General features: G+C 34.0%; 1 protein-coding gene across 11 annotated transcripts in view; it reads left to right on the forward strand.

Annotated features, from left to right (window-relative positions):
• The window catches only part of LOC143049721 (ralBP1-associated Eps domain-containing protein 1-like), a 50,654-nt gene that overhangs the window by 2,077 nt on the left and 33,909 nt on the right, over nucleotides 1-14,668 (forward strand). For all 11 annotated transcript variants that reach the window (XM_076223396.1, XM_076223402.1, XM_076223397.1 and 8 more), the window contains exon 2: nucleotides 12,537-12,660. In XM_076223396.1, the coding sequence (XP_076079511.1) occupies nucleotides 12,537-12,660 (124 nt within the window). The remainder of the gene's footprint in view (nucleotides 1-12,536; nucleotides 12,661-14,668) is intronic.

A 14,668-nucleotide genomic window follows, 5' to 3' on the forward strand; every position in this document is an offset into this window, starting at 1 on the left:
AATATTATATACGTTTAAAAAATCTGATGACTTATTATTAAAAGAGGCTTTCAACCTCTCAAAATCTCTACATGATGAGCAGAAAAAGAGCTGGTATACCAGTATTCAAACTTTATTTAAATACTTTAGCATCAATGAAAATTATGTACTTAATTTAAAGACGAAGTTAAAAAACTATTTATGCAAAAAGATGCAATCAAAATATGATTTAATATGGCAAACTGAGCTTAATAATGATTTCAGAGGCAATAAACTATATGGTAACAAGCTCAGATCTTATAGACTTTTTAAAAGCAGATTTTGCTTAGAAAATTACCTTTTGCAGAAAATTTTTAGATATAGACATTATTTAACAAAATTCCGTATCAGTGCTCACGATTTAGAGATTGAGAGGGGAAGGTACAAAAATCTGACAGTGTCAGAACGTATCTGTAAATTGTGCGGTACTGAGGTTGAGGATGAAATTCATTTTATTCTTCAGTGCCCCAAACTTTCAAATATTCGTTTCAACTTTTTAAATGAAATAAAACAACAGTTTAAAAATTTTAGTGGTTTAGATATTAAATCACAATTTATTTGGCTAATGTCCTCTGAAGATACTTTCATACTCCAGAAACTCGGAGAATTATTGGAAAATTTATCCTCATATATATAGGAAAGTTTCCTTAAATGATATATAGATATAGAAATGCCCATTGACCCCCCTTATATTGTTAAACACTGTACTTGTTGTATTCTTGTACTTATCTTAATAAATATTTTTTGGTTTGGTTATTTTTTTTTTTTTTTTTTTATAACATTGTGTCTTAATCATATTGAATCACTTGTAATCATTTGTATGTAATTAATGTTGATTGTTCTGCTCCTTGTGGGCGCTTTGATTAGCAATAAAATATATTTGAATTTGAATTTGAATTTGTTATATTTGCCTACTAGAGTAGAGATGATAATTGTTGTGAAAATCCATGAATGGAACAAGCAGGATATGAACCCTCAATCTCGGGGTCTTAAGGCAGCGCTCTTACCAATTGAGCCAAAGAAGATCCTCCCTTAGGGAACTACCATTTGATTTTTATGGGGGGGCTAGGATGAAATTTGAAAAAATAGGCAGGACAGGAGTTTTGAGTAAAAAAAAGGCAGGATGAGACACTTGCAAAAAAAAAAAAGTCAGGACGACAATTTAGATAAAAAAAAGTCAGGATAAACTAAAAAAAAAAAGGCAGGACCGAACAGAGTGAAAAATAAAAAGGCAGGACAGAGATTACAGCTAAAAAAAAATGCAGGACAAAATTTTTCATCCTAGCCCCCCCATAAAAATCAAATGGTAGCTCCCTTACACAAAAACACCTTATCACTATTCCCGGCTGACCTAACTTTTCCATTGTGGTGTCAGATATTTTGTATTGGGCCGTCAAAATTTTAAGGGAACCTGTGTGATGTCCAGAAATGGTGGACAAATAGTGATAAGGTGTATTGTTCATGCATGTAGTTAGACTACCTTTATACATTTGTATCTCCAGGTCTTCGACATTCTTCCCCCTTTTCTTTTTTCGGGCTGTGTTCAATTCATCCGAGTTAACAGATCTCCACTACTGTACAACCCCGAGACATCTACTCAGAACTCCTCTTACCAGTTCCCTGCATGTCACCTAGACATGTACATGTATCTGTCATCCTATGACCTGGTCAACCCTCATGACCAAACCAAACTGCCAGGCACTTTATATATACTTTTATGTACACATAGTAATTCACCTTTTCAGAATCCTAAGGACTATGGGCAGTGATTGGTAATCTCATTGTTTTTACACCAGAATGAAAATAATGTTACGTCATTAGTTGAATTTCTATTGTTTATCATGTTTTTTAAAACTAATCGCAATGTTTTGGTGTATTCTTCTGGAAATATTACCTAGCATTCTCCTTGCATTAGATTTTGAAACAGCGAATTGCTCGCAGTACCATTGTTGTGAAAATTGATGAATGGTAGCTATATAGTAGTGGAATCAAACCAACGATATCAGGATCTTAAGGCAGCACTCCAACCAATTGAGCCAAAGAAGATCTTTTCTAACTCAACTACAATGTCATGAATGTAGTTAGACTACGTATACATGTACCTTTGTCATGTTTATATCTCCAGGTCTACAACATAATTATAAGAATATGAATATTTTATTTCCAATTAAAGGGCCCTATAAAGAGCTTTCATCACATTACATACAAATACAAAAGTTCTAAATAAGAATTAAACATGTCAAATGGTAAATTATTTCCATAACATGATTAACACTGTGTGCAGGGATATCTGGTCAGTTCGCGCCAAATACACTTTTGCGTCCTACACATACCCCTCTTGCAATTGGTCTGTTTCTGCCCTACATCATTTTTTGGAAAGTTTGCTATAGCTTGCTATAGCAATAAACTTTCTTTAGGCATTGGCCTCTAACCGGAAAAGAGACAGACTATCTTACTTTAGGAAGTGTGTCCTTTTTCTTGATAATGTAGTACTGATGTTTGAAAACTAATAATAAAAAGATGCTTTTGAAATTTTGAGCTCTTCTATACAGCTTGAATTAAAATGTACTGAGTTTTCATCAATATATCAAATAATTCAACTTCTTTTCGAAAATGACGAACAAACACTACTTCGCGGATCTACGCTACGCCGGGAAAGTAAAATCAATACACACACGAGACAGCAGTTTCTACGTTATGATTTTATCGGTATTCTCCAGACATGCGTCAGATCCATATATGTGTGCCTCCAAACGGGAGTACTATCATCCCGGTTTCAAAGGTTTCCTACCTTCCTCCGGTTGAAGAGAAAAATTAATACAGTGTTTGAAATATTTCATGAATGAACATTTTTCGTCGCTTACTACGATTTTTACAAAAGTTTGTTCAATAGGTAAAAGCCCAAGAGTATCGGGAGTATCATGGTATCTCATCTTATCTCGGCCCACAACAAACTCGAACTATAATAAACTCGGCCTTTTACATATTCGGCATTAGAAATCGAACTATATATTAAGACTCCTAAACAAAGTTTTTGCTCAGTTCTTATTATTTTTCTTCTTGGGGTCTATTTAGTTGTATTTTGAGGGGCCATCAGAAGGGAGGAATTTGCTATAGAACCCTATGGGATTTTTTTTTTAATTTTCAATAACAATAATAAATTTTATAACTTAAAAACAGTAAGTGACAGACACATCTGGTTTTCAGTAATGATCACAGGACCATAAAACAAGTCAAATTAATTAAATTTAGGTTGAATCCATGGTGTCACTCCCAACCCCTCATGTTTGAGAACTTAAAAACAGTCAGATCCCCACACCTAAACCATATATTCTTATACGTTACGATAAAACAAATCAAATGAAATAAAAGGCGAGCCCCTGGGGTCACTCTCACCCCCTGGTTGTTTGAGAACTTGTTGATAGTATATACCATATGTATTATTGTATGGGACAATGAAATAAACCAAATGACATATATAACTCCAGAGGGGTCAGTCACCCCAGCCCTGTCTTTTTGAAAACTTGTAAACAGTTGAGATCCCCACCCCTAAACCATATATATTTTTGCATGTGGCAACAAAACAAATCAAATGAAATAAAGTGGGTGTCCGTTTGGGTCAGCCCCCACCCCTCATGTTTGTGAACTTGGAAACGGTCAAGATCTCCACCCATAAACCATATATATTTTTGTATGGGGCAACAAAACAAATCAAAAAAATAAAGTGGGAGTCCCTTTAGGTCAGCCCCACCCCCCTCATGTTTGAGAATTTGTAAACAGTTGTGATCCCCACCAACAAACCATATATATTTTTTTATGTGACAATAAAATAAATCAAATGAATATAGAAGAAGTCCACAGGGGTGACCCCACCCCCTTCTTTTTGAAAACTTGTAAACCGTCGAGATCCCCACCAACAAACCATATAAATTCTTTTATGGGACAACAAAACAAAACAAATGAAATATAGTGGGAGTCCCTCTGGTCATCCCTTACCCCTCATGTTTGAGAACTTGTAAACGGTTGAGATCCCCAACCCTTAACCATAAATATTCTTGTATTGGACAATATAACGAATCAAATGAAATATAAGGAGAGTCTCTCGTTGTAACCCCACCCATCCTGTTTTGAGAACTTGTAAACAGTCAAGATCATGCACCCCCTACTTTTCGAAAACTGAAAAACTGTCGAAATCTCCACACTGAAACAACATGTATTCTTGTACCGAATAATAAAACAAATCCGATGAAATAAAAGGCTAGTCCCCTAGGGTCACTATTACCCCTACCACCTGTCTGTTTGAAAACTTGTAAACTGTCTAGATCCCCACACCGAAGTCATGAATATTACTGTACCATACATGATTTCAAGAAGATTTGAATGACATACAGGTGTAATACCTAGACGTCACTTGTGCATATCACTTTAGTAGAGACCAGACGAATTTGTATTGGACTTTGCCTAATGTCAGGCGACCGTGGGAATGACTAATTTTGAGAGCTTTGTTTGGGAGACTTCGTAGCAGCATTCTGTTACAATTATTTCTTGATAAAGTTTTTTTTTCTTTTTTTTAAAAGTAGGAAAAAAAATTAACCATGCAATCTACACATTTACAATCTATTTAAAATATTACAATCTACCGTTGCAAACTTTCTACAGGTGCTATCCAGCACTTTGATTGTACATGTTCGCATCAAATTTTTATTCCAACTCCAATTCAATTATTAGATATTTTTTTATATGTACATGTATAACAATGTCTGATTTTAGCTGCGGGACTGAGATTTGGTGAAAATGAATATGAATTCACTAAACAACATTAATGATACCAAGAAGGATAGATAAATTTCATCTTTGCTAAAAATAAAGAGGTGGAAAAACCATAGATATAGTATATATATAGCTCAATGAGCAAACTTCACACTCACCTGAAGATAATCTTAAACGTCTTATCACTTAGATGACTTAGATTTACATAATGCACATTTGTACCTGTGACAATTTAGAATGATATGGATATAGGTAAAATATATACATAGACATACTATTGTAGGTTAGTTACATTAATATATATCCTCATTTACATGCATGTCTGTATGAATAATCATGATAATGAGATCCTGGCAATGAATCAAAGAAGTTTTGAATTGGAATTAGCAAATAAATGAACAATTTGTAAATGAAAAGTGTAAAGGATTAAAAGGCACAATTGGAGTTATTGCCCTTTGACAAAAAAATATGTTCATCGTCAGATGCTAATACAAGGGACCTTTGAAATGCACCAGACAACCTTTATTGATATCTACTTTTGAAACATATCAACAATTGCCCTGTAAAGATCTGTTTTCTTAACTACAATAAGCATATGACAGTATTATACAGTTGTTATGATATTGTAATTATTATGTTTATTTATGTTGGCCTAATTTGTGTTGTACGGCCTGATAGTTGTTTACCAAATAATCTTATAACTGTGCAGTTTAGGAATCACTGGAACAATCACAGAATGATTGGAACTTTCTAGAATGATCCTTATAAAAGATGCGTAATTTAAACTTCTACGTTATTCCAGAAACTTCCGTTGTAACTTTCCAGGATTTTCCACAATGTTCCATTATAGAGTGTTCCAGAATTTTCCATGACAACACTATATATACAGACACTAAAGTTAAACTCTCATAATTAAACTTGGACATAGACATTGATAGACATTAGTATTCACAGCATTTGGATTGACACTTTTATTCTACAAACAACATCATACTGGATTGTGACATTAGTAGTGAACGTAATATTCAAATTGGATTCCGAAAGATTTCCGGATACAGATAAAGATAACAGATTGGACTCATATTTTGACAGTTAAGTTAACAGTAATATTTGTGTAATACCTTTTGTAAACTTTTGTATATTAAATATTGTTAAATTTTACTATTGATTTGTGTCTTTTGTTGGCTACAATTTAAAGGCGATTTCTGGCCGTAACAGAAATTGGGGGCTCGTCCGGGATACTGAATTATATTATTCAAAATTTGTTTAGTAATTTTTATTATAACTAGCCAACAAAATTCTACAAAATGGCATTTGATGCCGGTAAATTTTTGAAAACGCCTGACCTGGAGGGGTTTGATAATTTAAAGAAAGAGGAATTAGTGTTGCTTGCTAAACATCTGAAATTAGATTTTAAAGTATCTATGAGAAAACAAATTATAAAAAATTTGGTTATAGACAAATTAGTTGACGCAGAAATTTTAGGTGAAGAGGCTCTTGAACTTAAGGTCGAAAATATTGACGCCTTTAAATTTAAACAGCTTGAATTAGAACATGAACTCAAATTAAAAGAACTTGAGATAAGAAAAGAAGATGAACTTAAATTAAAAGAAGATGAACTTAAATTAAAACAAGATGAATTAAAGTTAAAACAGGCAGAACTTGAAATGAGGGAAAGACTAGAGATGGAGAAACTAAAACTTGAAATGGTCAAAGAAGAAAGCAACACTATAGTCCAGTCAAAATCAGAATATTTTGATGCAGCAAAAAATATACGTTTGGTTCCCAGATTTTGTGAAAAAACAGTCGATAAATATTTTCCACAGTTTGAGAAAATTGCTCATAATTTGAATTGGCCAAAGCCATATTGGACTACAATGCTACAAAGTGTTTTGGAGGGCAAGGCCGCTGAAATATACTCCGCACTTCCATCAGAAAAAAGTTCTGATTATGACACGGTGAAACAGGAAGTTTTGAAAGCTTATGAGCTAGTACCAGAAGCATATAGACAGAAATTTAGATCTTATAAAAAGTTTGATTCGCAAACCTATGTGGAATTTGCTCGGGAAAAAGAAGATCTATTTGATAAATGGCTTACTTCAAAGAAAACAGATAACAATTTTGATAACCTAAGACAATTGATGTTATTAGAAGAGTTCAAACAATGTGTTCATTTAGACTTAAAAACACATTTAGACGACAAAACTGTTGGGACAATACATGATGCAGCTGTAATTTCAGATAATTATACCCTTTCACATAAAAGAAGTTTCAAGGGTCAAAATGTTAATACTCCAAGTGGAAATTACAAAAACCAAAGCACTGAGCGTACTGATAGTAAGCCTGTTCCACAGAATAAGAGTCAGTCCAGTTATAATATGTCTAGTCCAAAATTTGATACTTTTGAGAAGAAGTCACTGACTTGTGCTTATTGTAAGAAGATTGGTCACCTGATGGCTGATTGTTTTAGACTCCAGAAGAAGAATGAACGAGATAATAAGCCGAAGACCAGTGCTTGTACGACACCTTATATTACCAGTACATTGGAATGCCCTGCGCGTCAGGCTTTTAAGTCCAGTTTTTGTGATTACATGGAGGAATACAAACCCTTTATGTCTGATGGGTTTGTTTCTATTGTTGATGATACCACTCTTCAGCCTATTAAGATTTTACGGGACACTGGAGCTTCTCAGACTTTATTGTTAGAAGGTGTGTTGCCTTTGTCCGAGAATACTTCTGTTGGTGCCTCCGTTTTGTTACAAGGTGTAGAGTTAGGTTGTATAGATGTTCCTCTCCATCGTATTTATCTGAAGTCAGATTTGATAACTGGACCAGTTGTTGTAGGTGTTCGTCCTAATCTCCCTGTTGAGGGTGTTACCTTATTGCTAGGAAATGATCTAGCTAGGAACAAAGTGGTTGCTGAACCAATTGTTACCAGTGAACCGGTGGTGGATGTTAAATCACCTGAAGATGATGCTGAATTGTATCCAGCTTGTGTTGTTACTAGGGCGATGGCTAGAAAACAACAAAATGAGAATTTGCAAGAAGACAAGTTTGATTACATGGACCTTTCTGACACTTTTATAGCTGATATTGAAGATCCTGGTAACTCAGAAAAGGCTATTATAAAACCACCTAGTGTTAACAAAAATGTTATTATGCCATGGCCAGATGTAAACAGCCATTCATTAGACCGAAATAATTTACTCGAAGAACAACATAAAGACCCTGAGGTTCTTCAGCTCAGCCAGAGGGCTCAACCACAGGAGGAAGCAGACAAAGTGGCCGAATGCTTTTACCATCAGGACAGTATTTTAATGAGGAAGTGGAGGCCTCCTGATGCTACCCCAGAGGAGGAATGGAGAGTGCTATACCAAGTGGTGGTGCCTAAAGTTTATAGACAAGAAATTATTGGTCTTGCCCATGACACCCCCTTGGCTGGACACTTAGGTATAAGGAAGACTTGCCTTAAGATCTTGCAGCATTTTTACTGGCCTAAACTTAGAAATGATGTTGCAGAATACTGCAAATCATGTCATATATGCCAGGTTGTTGGTAAACCTAACCAGAAAATACCACCAGCACCACTTCTGCCTATTCCAGCCTTTGACGAACCCTTCAGCAGAGTTCTAATTGACTGCGTTGGACCTTTATCAAAGACCAAAACTGGAAATGCGTATTTATTGACAATCATGTGTACATCCACACGCTTTCCTGAGGCTATTCCGCTAAGAAATATCAAGACACCTACTATTGTCAAAGCTCTTATCAAATTTTTCACGTTAGTAGGACTTCCTAAGTCTATACAGTCCGACCAGGGATCAAATTTCATGTCAGGTCTATTTCAGCAAGTCGTGTACCAGTTAGGGATTGCTCAGTATAGATCAAGTGCGTACCATCCAGAATCTCAAGGTGCCTTAGAACGTTTTCATCAAACATTGAAGAACATGATTAGAACTTTTTGTCTTCAATTTGACAGAGACTGGGATGATGGAGTTCACTTTCTACTTTTTGCAGTTCGAGAGGCTGTTCAAGAATCCCTTGGATTTAGTCCCTTTGAATTGGTATTTGGCCATACTGTAAGGGGACCGTTAAAATTGATTAAGGAAAAATGGCTAACTGAACATACTGACTTGAATCTTTTAGACTATGTATCTAGATTTAAAGAAAAATTGTATACTGCTTGTCAAATTGCTCAGAAAAACTTAAAAAATGTACAGAACAAGATGAAAATATGGTATGATAAAGATGCCAGGGACAGAGTTTTTGAGCCTGGTGATAGGGTACTTGTATTTTTGCCAGTCCCTGGACATCCTTTACAGGCTAAATATTGTGGTCCTTATACAAAAGAGAGTAAAATCAATGATTTGAATTATATTGTAAAAACTCCAGGTCGGCGTAAACAAAACAGAGTGTGTCATATTAATATGTTAAAACCATATTTTGAGCGTATTAATGAATGTGAGAGTAAACCAGTTGCCACTTTAGGCATGGTTAAATTTGAGAACAATCATGACAAACCAGATGTAATTGAATCACCTTTGAGTTCTAAAACTATGGAAGAGACAGTTAGATTGAAAAATTCAGAAATTTTGTCAAATTTAGACTCAAAACTTGCACATTTGTCTTTTGATCGTAGAGAAGAAATAAAAACTTTGGTATTTTCTTTTACAAATCTTTTTCCAGATGTGCCAAACAAAACCACTGCTGTTTGTCATGATGTTGATGTAGGAGATGCTTCTCCAATTAAGCAACATCCTTACAGGCTCAATCCACTCAAACTTGAAGTTATGAGAAAAGAAATTAAATATATGCTTGACAATGATATTATTGAGCCGAGTAACAGTGAATGGAGCTCTCCTTGTCTCCTTGTGCCAAAACCAGATAAAACCTTTCGTTTCGTGACTGATTTCAGAAAAGTAAATTCAGTCTCAAAATCTGATTCCTATCCGATTCCAAGGATAGACGATTGTATTGACAACATTGGTCAAGCAAAATTTGTGAGCAAATTTGATTTGTTGAAAGGTTATTGGCAAGTTCCATTGACACAGAGAGCTCGTGAAATATCAGCTTTTGTTACACCAGATGGCTTATTTCAATATACTGTAATGCCATTTGGCATGAAAAGTGCACCAGCTACATTTCAAAGAATGATCAATAATGTTATAAAAGATTTAGACTGTTGTTATGCTTATATTGATGATCTTATTGTATGTAGTGATAGCTGGGAACAACATTTAACACATTTGTATGATACTTTTGATAGATTGTCACATTCAAATTTGACTGTTAATCTTGGTAAAAGTGAATTTTGTCAGGCCACTGTTGATTATTTAGGGCATACAGTTGGCCAAGGTCAAGTAAAACCTATTATGGCTAAAGTGGAAGCTATTTCCAAATTTCCACCTCCTACAAATAGAAAACAACTTATGAGATATTTAGGCATGATAGGATTTTACAGGAAATTCTGTTCAAATTTTGCTACTGTTGTTCAACCATTGACTCATCTTTTACGAAAAGATTCTAAATTTATCTGGAGTGAAAATTGTCAAAAAGCTTTTGAAAATAGCAAATCACTTTTAATTAATAGTCCAGTTCTGATTACTCCAGACTTTGAAAAACAATTTAAACTTGCCGTTGATGCAAGCGATGTAGGAATAGGAGCTGTTTTATATCAAGAGACAGATGATAATGTTGAAAAACCTATATCATATTTTTCTAAGAAATTAGATAAACATCAGAAAAATTATTCAACTATTGAAAAAGAGTGTTTTGCAATGTTGTCAGCACTTCAACATTTTGATGTATATTTGAATCCCACTGTATATCCTATTCTTGTTTATACTGATCATAATCCTCTCACCTTCATGCATAAAATGAGAAACAAGAATCAGAGGTTGACTAGGTGGAGTTTATTGTTACAGGAATATGATGTAATTATTAAACATATTAAGGGTAAAGATAATGTAATAGCTGATACTTTATCTAGAGCTTATTAAATCACTTTGTATATATTATGTATTTTTGTTCATATTATTCATGATAAGTTTTTGTTACACTAAAACTTCTTTTAAGGGGGGAGGTGTTATGATATTGTAATTATTATGTTTATTTATGTTGGCCTAATTTGTGTTGTACGGCCTGATAGTTGTTTACCAAATAATCTTATAACTGTGCAGTTTAGGAATCACTGGAACAATCACAGAATGATTGGAACTTTCTAGAATGATCCTTATAAAAGATGCGTAATTTAAACTTCTACGTTATTCCAGAAACTTCCGTTGTAACTTTCCAGGATTTTCCACAATGTTCCATTATAGAGTGTTCCAGAATTTTCCATGACAACACTATATATACAGACACTAAAGTTAAACTCTCATAATTAAACTTGGACATAGACATTGATAGACATTAGTATTCACAGCATTTGGATTGACACTTTTATTCTACAAACAACATCATACTGGATTGTGACATTAGTAGTGAACGTAATATTCAAATTGGATTCCGAAAGATTTCCGGATACAGATAAAGATAACAGATTGGACTCATATTTTGACAGTTAAGTTAACAGTAATATTTGTGTAATACCTTTTGTAAACTTTTGTATATTAAATATTGTTAAATTTTACTATTGATTTGTGTCTTTTGTTGGCTACAATTTAAAGGCGATTTCTGGCCGTAACACAGTTTTAATACTACAGTAATGACAGGTTTTTTTAATCTATAATACAAAATTTAGTAGACCTATCAAAATCTAACTCACTGCACGAGTTGCTTAATCTATTTATATTTATGTTTATATTTACATCGCGTATATGGTCATAGAAGGTCAACTCGAAATTTAATTAGATGGCGTCATTGCTAAAATTCACACGAAACGAAGCTAAATCTTATTGAGACCATGGCCTGTAAATTGTTTATTTTATACTTTTGATAGTTTGGAAAATGCTTTACATTGTTATAGATAAATAAAATATGAGAATTTGAGTCAATTTGGTGAACATGAATTTGACAGCTAGTGCCCCTTTAACAACAAATTAATGTAATTAAAAGATTTGAAAAACTTATAGGTTACTCACATCACTCACAGGTAAATTTGCTCTTTCTGCTAGCTCTCCATTGTAAATAAAAATTAATGTCCCTCTTAAGGTGTCACACCACCAATTACTCCCTCCAATTTAGAATGCATGTAAAAGTAGCCCTACTCTGAAACAAATAGTGCTTTTGATGTCCTTGTTAACTTGAACTAACCAACAAATTTGCAGAAATGAAACTTTTGGTGAAAGAGAAATATATCTAGACCATTTTGAGCCAAAATTTACTTGTCTATGAGTTTGCATTAAAAATTGAGGATTAATGCGCTCCATAGTAAACTAATTTAAGATTTCCAGAAAACCAGGGGTAATTTTTGGAGTACCTCTGTTCGAAGGTCAGTTATTTTGTTAGAAGGCTTTAAAGGTATAGGGAAAATTGGCATGTAGAAAGCTGATACATGTACAATTCAGGATATACCTGGTTTCTATGAAGGTAAAATATTTAGAAAGCTGTGAAAATTGCAAAATTTGGTTGACAGATAGTGATTTTTAATTGGTGGTCTTGACACCTTAAAAGGCATTTAAGGGAGACAACTAAAAAACTGATCTCTAAATTTATACAGGGTCAAGTATGGGAATTGGCAAACAGTAATTCTAGTTAACAAAGTTATGAGCATGCTACATACAGATATGTTTGTTTGACCATTTCAGATATCAGAACTCTGTGGAGCCAAAAGACTTGGACATTTTGGAAGGAGTCAGTTTTATATTGCTTTGAAGTTAATAGCAGCTGCACAACAGGGAATGCCTTTGAAATTGGATAGCTTAAACTCTGGTGAGTTCATTTAGTTAATAAAGCAATTATAAAGGTCACAGAATTTAATACTCCCTTCAATGGTGGTATTGCAGGTACAGGAGCGGATCCAGCCATTTTAAAAAGGGGGGGTTCCTAACCCAGGACAAAGGAGGGGGTTCCAATTACATGTCCCCAAATGCATTGATCGTCCAAAAAAAAGGGGGGTTCCAACCCCCGGAACCACCCCCCCCCCCTCTGGATCTGCGCCTGATGTAGCAAAATCATGTGCATGCTTGACCTAGATTGAACATAGTGTTTGAGGTCAATGGATTTATAATAGGTCAAACTATAAACTTTAGGATGAGTATTTACTGCTTCATCATAAGGCACACAGATTTGAAAGCTCAGATAGGTAGGTTTGGGTTCTGAATACATGCTGAATATTATATTTAGAAAGATTTACATGTCTTGCAAAGTTTCTGTTGCAGTTTCCTTGTTAGCTAATATCTAAATTTTGATAAAAGTAAGTAGTGTAATATAAAAAAAGATGTGGTACAATTGTCAATGAGACAACTCTCCACAAGAGACCAAAATAACACAGAAATTAACTTCTATAGGTCACTGTACAGTCTTCAACAATGAGCAAAGCCCATACCGCATAGTCAAGCTATAAAAGGCCCGGAAATGACAATGTAAATTTAAAAACAATTCAAACTAGAAAACTAACGACCTAATTTATGTACAAAAATTGAAGGAAAAACAAATATGTAACACATAAACAAACGACAGCCACTGAATTAAATTCATTTCTGATTCACAAGTTATCATCCTAAATGTTAGTCATTATGTAATACTTGCCACGGGCCATTAAGCATCCATACATCAAGAATTATTGGAAATTGGGTCTAGTCTATGTTTAACAACAATATGTTATACTGGGTAATAGACATTTCATGGTATACAGTCACTTGGTACAATCTTTTGTGGCTATGGTTATTTCACAATGAAGATTCAGTATCCTCCTTCCAAACTAACATATTGTGTATTTATGCTGCATGATCTTCTAAATAGGCCCCTTTCCATCAGCATGGTTGTAACTGCCATTCAGGAAAAGATATATATATTATGTATATGACAAGAAGTAAAAATTATAGAATTAAAAACCAATTGTTCAGAGAACCATTGATGGTCTTTCCACCAGTAATGATTTTTTTTATATGAAAATATTAAAATTTGATTTTAAATGTCAATTTCAGCGTCAAATGACAACTTATTGTACGCTGATTCCAAAAATATAAGGTTTATATACAAAAAGATATAAATAAGGGAGATAATTTTCTACTTCCGGTTCAAAATATGTTACTTCCGGTACTGTCCTATAGATTACTTGACGCTGATTCCAAAAATATATGGTTTTACATACTTTTACAATAATTTATTACAAAAATTAGCTACTTCCGGTTTGCAAAAGGTCACTTCCGGTTAGCTTTTTCAACATCATATGCTTGCAACCTAATGCAAAAAGTCTAATAGCTTTAACATGAATACATATGAGATAAAAGCAAAGGTCAAAATCTTGAATGTTAAATTAACATATGACCTTGAGCTCAATTTCAAGGTCATAAACCAAGGACCTCAAATCAACTTTATATTGAGTTATATTACCATACGACTGATATTAGATTTAAAAGGGTGAAAAACTAACATCAAATGTTTACGTACCCTTTTGACTAAAATTTATGTGTAACTACATGTTGCGACTAACAATTGTGTGAAAATATTTTGTCGATATCTTATAAGATTTCTGAAAATGAGAGCGATAACAAGCCAAAGTCAAAATTTTGAACATGACCTTGACCTTTGACCTTGACCTCCTTTTCATTTTTTTGAACCAAGGACCTCAAATCAAAAGACCCTAGACCTATGTCACTTATCGTTTACCAGTTAGAAATGCAAATCAGTTATATCATATACAAAAGGGGGGATAACTCTCATATGGAGTCTCCGGATAGCTTCGACTAAAATTATTCATTTCATCCTGAGGATA

The sequence above is a fragment of the Mytilus galloprovincialis genome, chromosome 10 (genome assembly GCF_965363235.1).
Source record: "Mytilus galloprovincialis chromosome 10, xbMytGall1.hap1.1, whole genome shotgun sequence".
Taxonomy (NCBI): domain Eukaryota; kingdom Metazoa; phylum Mollusca; class Bivalvia; order Mytilida; family Mytilidae; genus Mytilus; species Mytilus galloprovincialis.